This window comes from Diplotaxodon limnothrissa, linkage group LG3 (assembly GCF_057381915.1).
Source record: "Diplotaxodon limnothrissa isolate DT_005_m linkage group LG3, D_limnothrissa_male_GT1.1, whole genome shotgun sequence".
Lineage (NCBI taxonomy): Eukaryota > Metazoa > Chordata > Actinopteri > Cichliformes > Cichlidae > Diplotaxodon > Diplotaxodon limnothrissa.
In genome coordinates this window covers 22040391-22046075 of record NC_140598.1, presented here as the reverse complement: position 1 = coordinate 22046075, position 5685 = coordinate 22040391, and the positions used below count along the sequence as shown (strand labels likewise).

The following is a 5685-nucleotide window of genomic DNA, read 5'->3' as shown; positions in this document are numbered from 1 at the left end:
AGGAAACATCTGCTGAAGACAGAGACAATGTTCTTTTTAAACTATGTTAAAAGTCATTGTGGTTTTGATCTGACCTATGTATGAAATGGATCTGACATTGAGGGGGCATCATTAAATTTAAGCCCTGATGGTATAAAATATCAGTTAATGCTTTGATTAAGTCGGAGATCAGCGCCGTCTGCGAACGGAGCTGATCTTCCCACGCGTGTATTTCATTAAAATCAATTGTCTGACCAAGCTCTTCTGGACCTGGTTGTTTGTACTCTCCTCCTCAATATTTGAACCTTAACATTTGGGGGCTTCGTCCGGTGGTTGAGGAGGGAGAGAGTTGGAGGTGTAGACGGAGAAATTCGGTGGTCTGAGGTGATCGGACGGGCAGACACGAGTGCCAGTGGTCGAAGTGAGTGGGCATAAACTGGCTTATCCAAAGGTAAGGCACTACCTGTTGAATTATTTCCAAAGGGTGCCAAATTGGACATTACAAATTAAAGTCTACTCACTCAAATTACTGGTGAATGTCTGCTTTGATTTTGGTGAAAATTTCATGAGAGTTGAAAGTTGAAGTTTGAAAGGGTCCCTAAAGAAAGAAAAAGGAAAACAGTGAAAGTGAGTTCGAGGCACACGTAGGATTTAGGGAATTTGGTCATTTTGTGGGTTAAAGTTCCGATTGGTCTTCAGATCAGACATGTGTTGGTCACTTTGTAGGTTAAAGTCCCCATTGGTCATCTGGTTAGATCTGCATCAGTCATACACTTGTTTTGGGGTATTGACTGTTGTGTCAAAGTATTATAAATTATTCAAGAACGGCAGTGCGGCTGCTAGGAAGCGCATAGCCCGGAGTTTACGCTCCCTCCTTGTCGTGGACGCGCGACATTGACCTCTCGGCGAAGAGGGTTAGATCTCTGTGCCTTAACTGTGGGGTACAGGGCATCCTGGAATAAGCTAGGAGTTAGAGTCTCCTTACCGTTTGGAACGGTAGTCTGCGCTTTTTTGGTCAGCAGAAGTTGGACTTCGGGCGTGTAACTTTAACTTAAAACTTCGGGGTAAGCCTTGGCTGTGAAACGCCAAAAATAGAGCTTCAGGCAAGGTTTGGGTTGGTTGACGCTTTTAAATTAACTTGGGGATTTTAGAGATGAGGCCAGAAGCTGTTGGACAGATACTGGTTAATTGATCACAAAAAAGTTGGACTTTATCGGTTGGACCGTTAACTTAAATTTGTCGAAATTGTTTAGGCGATAAAGCTGACAGATCTGACAGTGGTTGTAAATATAAGACGTCTTTGTAATTTAAAATAAGAGAGTTTGGTGTGAGAGGATGCTGTGTGTTGTTGAAAATCTCCCAATTCTTTTAATCTTTGGGCTGAAGGAAGGACAGTACTCGGTGTATCAATGCTCAATCAACAATCATTTATTTCCATAGAATTCAACACTTAAGAGCATAAGAATGTCCGGACGGGAGAGATGCCAGCAGAGGGTCACAGCATGTCTCTAAATGGTGACGGATTTCACAGCCTCTTATAGCTCCTAGTGGCCCCCACCTAGTCGTAAAAGCCTAAACATTCACGTTCTTTCTCTCTTACGGCGCCTAAGTTATGACCTCGGCTCCTTGCTCCTCTGCTCTCTGTAAGGTGGGGGTATGGAATGTGGTCTGTCTCCCCTGTCCTAGACACAAAGTCTCCTGCATACAACCTTTCTTTTTATGATTCAGCAGTAAAGCATGTCAAGAAAACGGTGTAAGACATTCACAGCAGATCAAGGATACAGAGTGATGCACACTTATCTAATGAACTACAAAATGATTATGTTCTTTTAACCCAAAAGTATAATGAGGACTAAACTACATACACAGCACACCATCTAAACTAAAGGATAATATATGTCCTACAGCTGTTATCATAATTCAACTACTTTGATTACATATATAAGGTAACATATGATAACAGAATAATCTCACACTAACAAAATGTATTTTATATCAACTCCTGTTATCTGGCCTGTCTGAACAAATTATGCCTTTGGAGTGTAAGGATTTTGATGTATTTTGCAAAGATTTATAGACTAATTGAAACTTGTAAACACAAATGTATCCTGTGTGTTCAGATCTGTGCAGAATTCCACAGGATTACAAACCTTCACCTGAAGAACCACTTTTATGCTGTGTTGGACCAACATGCTCCCCGGCTCCAGAGCTTATTCAGAAAGAAAGCTGTTTGCACAGGGAACGTGTCTGATATCCTGTCTCAGCTCTTCAGAAGCTATAATCTCCAGGTTAGTGGGGTTTTGTCTTGTTTTTTGAGCTTTAATTAATTTGATCCATTTTTCAATTTTAACTACTATTCTTGACTAGGTTAGCCAATAATTTAAAATAAAATTTTTCTTGTGATGTAGGAACAAGCTGATATCCATGCCCAAAGTGCTGGTGTGCTTCATGCCCTCTCTGCCTATTTGTACAAAGACACCTCTACCTTCATCAAAACATGGGATGTAAGTTTTGGACAAAGTTGTGAACAATATCTTAGTAGCATCCTTGTTTAGATTTCTCAAAACATTATGACACTTTGACAGTTTGAGAAGCATCTCCATGCTTGGATCTGTCTACAACAGTGTCCATGTCACATAATGGAAACACTACATGTTTTTAATGTGTGTAGACCTTCTATAATGTTCCTAGCCCAACTATACATCACTGTACAAATGAAAAAAATATATAACTCCTATTGACTTTCTGTTGTTATTGCTACGAAGAGGTATGACTTTGCTTTACTAAAAGTACTATTTTTGTCAGTTTGTTTTCTCAAATCTTTGGTGTGTTGTGGCTTTTTTGTTGTTCAAACAATTGATTTCTGGGCTAGTAATAATCCAGAAATGTGACTTGTATAGATGAAACTAAGAGAAATAGGAATGCACTAACATGTAGTAATTTTGTTTTCTGTAGATGATGCATTCTGATAGACCAGATATTAGTGAAGTGCCACTTGGACTCCTCCTGATCAGAGCCAATTCCAGCGATGCAACATTCTTCTGCCCTGAGAAGACTGCAGTTTTGGTCGAGGGTAACATGATCATTGTTTTCACCACCCTGGCTGATGCATTTCTAGTAATATTGGACTGACCGACGCCCTGCACCTAAGCTACCCAAAATGTTTGGCCAACATTTTTGACTTTATTCAGAAAGTTTTGATGGGTCTGGGGGGTGGGAAGTTGAAGCCTAAAGTGCTGAGTCTTAAAAATGATCTTTTGGCAGCAGAATAACTATCAGGTCATTTTTATTATCTTTTTATTATCTTTTATATCTTCATATTCTTGTATTGAGTTTTAAGTAGTATCCCTCAGTCATGTCTGTCCCGTCTGTAACAACTGAAAAAATAAATAAATAAATAAATCAAAAAGACACACTGCAAACCAAAAAAAAACCAACAAGACACCAGAGCCTATCAGGAAAACTTCAAGATGAAGCTAAAAACTAGTGAGTGGACCTTTGATTAAAGAATTTCTACCAAACTACAACTGCAGCTGAACAAATGAGCTTTTGGTGGAACTTTACACTCTGAAATATTGAAAGGTTTAAAGGATGAGACAGCTCAGCACAGCATGTTATTAACTTCACACATGAAGTGGTTCAGTCCAGTCAGTCTTCAGTTTTGCAGCCATCGTCCACATCCTGCTTCTTTGACTGGTCGTCACGGTAACTCTGGACTTTCCTCCAACGAATCCTGAAGTCTGTCAGTCCTTCTGACAGCATGAGGCCTGACAGCTGGACAAAATGTGCAGATGATGAAAAACATGAAGCATAGTTTGAACTTGTGTCAAGTTTGTGTTGGTGACTGAACTGCTGACCTGCTGTGAAACCTGCTGCTGGATCTCTGTGCTGTGCATGTCTGCCTCTGACTGAAGCTTCATTTTCACCACTGTTTGCTTTGTCACTGCTAAAAATGAACCACATATAACAACACCAACATTAGTGTTTTACATGATGACAGGATCTTATAGTGTTTGCATTCTGGACCTCACCTCTGAAACAGAAAACAAAGTGTCTGCTGGTACAGGAGCCATCAGCCCATTCCCCTGTCATTAAATACATTGGTGCACAGTACTCTGAATTTCCATTATCAGGCTCACCAGACCACCAGTTAGTGAATGTGGAGGTTGTGTTGTCAGACCAGAAGGCCCAGGGATCCCTGTAGAGACCAATCCACACATACTGAACCCCTGATCCCTTCAAAGTGAGCGTGATGTTGGATTTCTCCTCTTTGCTTCTTATACTGGTCAGGTCTGTGTGGTATGTCCTGCAGTACGACTGAGCCTCTGACCAGGAGCGACTCTCCATCACTAAGATGTAACTTGTACTGCTGGCTGTGAAAGATTAAAAACTTTTTTAGAACATGCACATAATATGAAAAAATAAATCTCATAAAAATCTAGAGATAAGTAGGGCAACAAATCTTTTTTCCTACCATTGTAACACAGGAAAGGGTAAGAAGCTCCACAGGGTCTATCATCCATCTGTGTTTGTCCCTGAAGAGCCACACAGTATTCCTTTGCATTTGCACAGTTTGGTTGGCCGTTAGCCCAGATCAAAAATTCATGTGTGCTGCCAACATAAAAAAGTTTTCCCTCCATGGACCACTTCCAGCTGTAACGATCATCATAGAGCCCTAACCAAGCCCAGTTATCGATCCTTGGTGCCATTGAGAAAAGCAGTTGGTTGATGTTGCTGTTGTAGATGGTGACCAAGTCAGTGAAGTGTTCTCTGCAGTAACTCTGAGCTTCAGTCCAGGTCATCAGCTGGTTCACAAAGTGGTATTCTCTGGAGTGGGGAGGAAGAGTGGAAAGTCCCCCTGAGAAAAATAAAACAAAGGTTTTTATTGCGGAAACTGTGCTCCTGGGTGAATCACTGAAAAAGACAAATTTACAAAAATAAAAATTATAACCATTTAAATAGTCAAACTATATGGAGACTAGCCAGAGGTGGGAAGTTACAAGGTAACTTACAAACATAAAAGACAGTCCTGTGCTGTGTCTATCACCAGGGCTTACCCCACACTGTCATCCTCCTGTACCAGGAGGAAATTATGATAAAGTAGATTCTACTTCTTGTAAATGTAACTCAATGTTTCTTGGTGGAGTCTGTGAGAGTGACATTGTAGAAGTGGTGAGTAAATTCAAGAGTAAAAAATCCATGGATTGTGACGACCTTGACATGTCACTAATTCAGCCGTTAACATATATTCGTAACAAATCATTTCAAACTGGAATTTTTCCAGATAAAATGAAAATTGCCAAAGTGATCCCACTATATAAAACTGGTGATAAACAGATTGTGTCAAACTATAGACCGGTATCTTTACTGCCTCAGATTTCAAAGATTCTTGAAAAACTATTTGCAAACAAACTAGATTCTTTTATTGATAAATCTGATTTATTGAATGATCATCAGTATGGGTTCAGAAGAAATCGCTCAGCATCTCTAGCTGTGATGGAATTTATTGAAAATATTGCAACAGCTGTGGATGAAAAACAGTTTGGAATAGGTGTGTTTATTGATTTACGTAAAGCCTTTGATACGATAGATCATTCTTTACTTTTACAGAAGTGTGAAAGGTATGGCTTAAAAGGTGTTGTACAATTTTGGTTAAATAGTTACTTGAATAATAGGTTCCAATATGTGAGTATTAATAACATGAAA

The 5685-nt window shown here is 39.8% G+C and overlaps 1 protein-coding gene across 1 annotated transcript; it reads right to left on the bottom strand.

Moving 5' to 3' along the window:
- Positions 1 to 3627: 3627 nt before the first annotated feature.
- LOC146634932 (putative C-type lectin domain family 20 member A) lies at positions 3628 to 5436 on the bottom strand. Its single transcript, XM_085349995.1, has 5 exons — positions 5428 to 5436; positions 4454 to 4796; positions 4011 to 4352; positions 3837 to 3925; positions 3628 to 3753 (listed from the first exon to the last, which is right to left on the bottom strand). The coding sequence occupies exons 1-5, from the start codon at positions 5431 to 5433 to the stop codon at positions 3628 to 3630; spliced, it is 906 nt and encodes a 301-aa protein (XP_085206121.1). The 5' UTR covers positions 5434 to 5436.
- Positions 5437 to 5685: the final 249 nt, after the last annotated feature.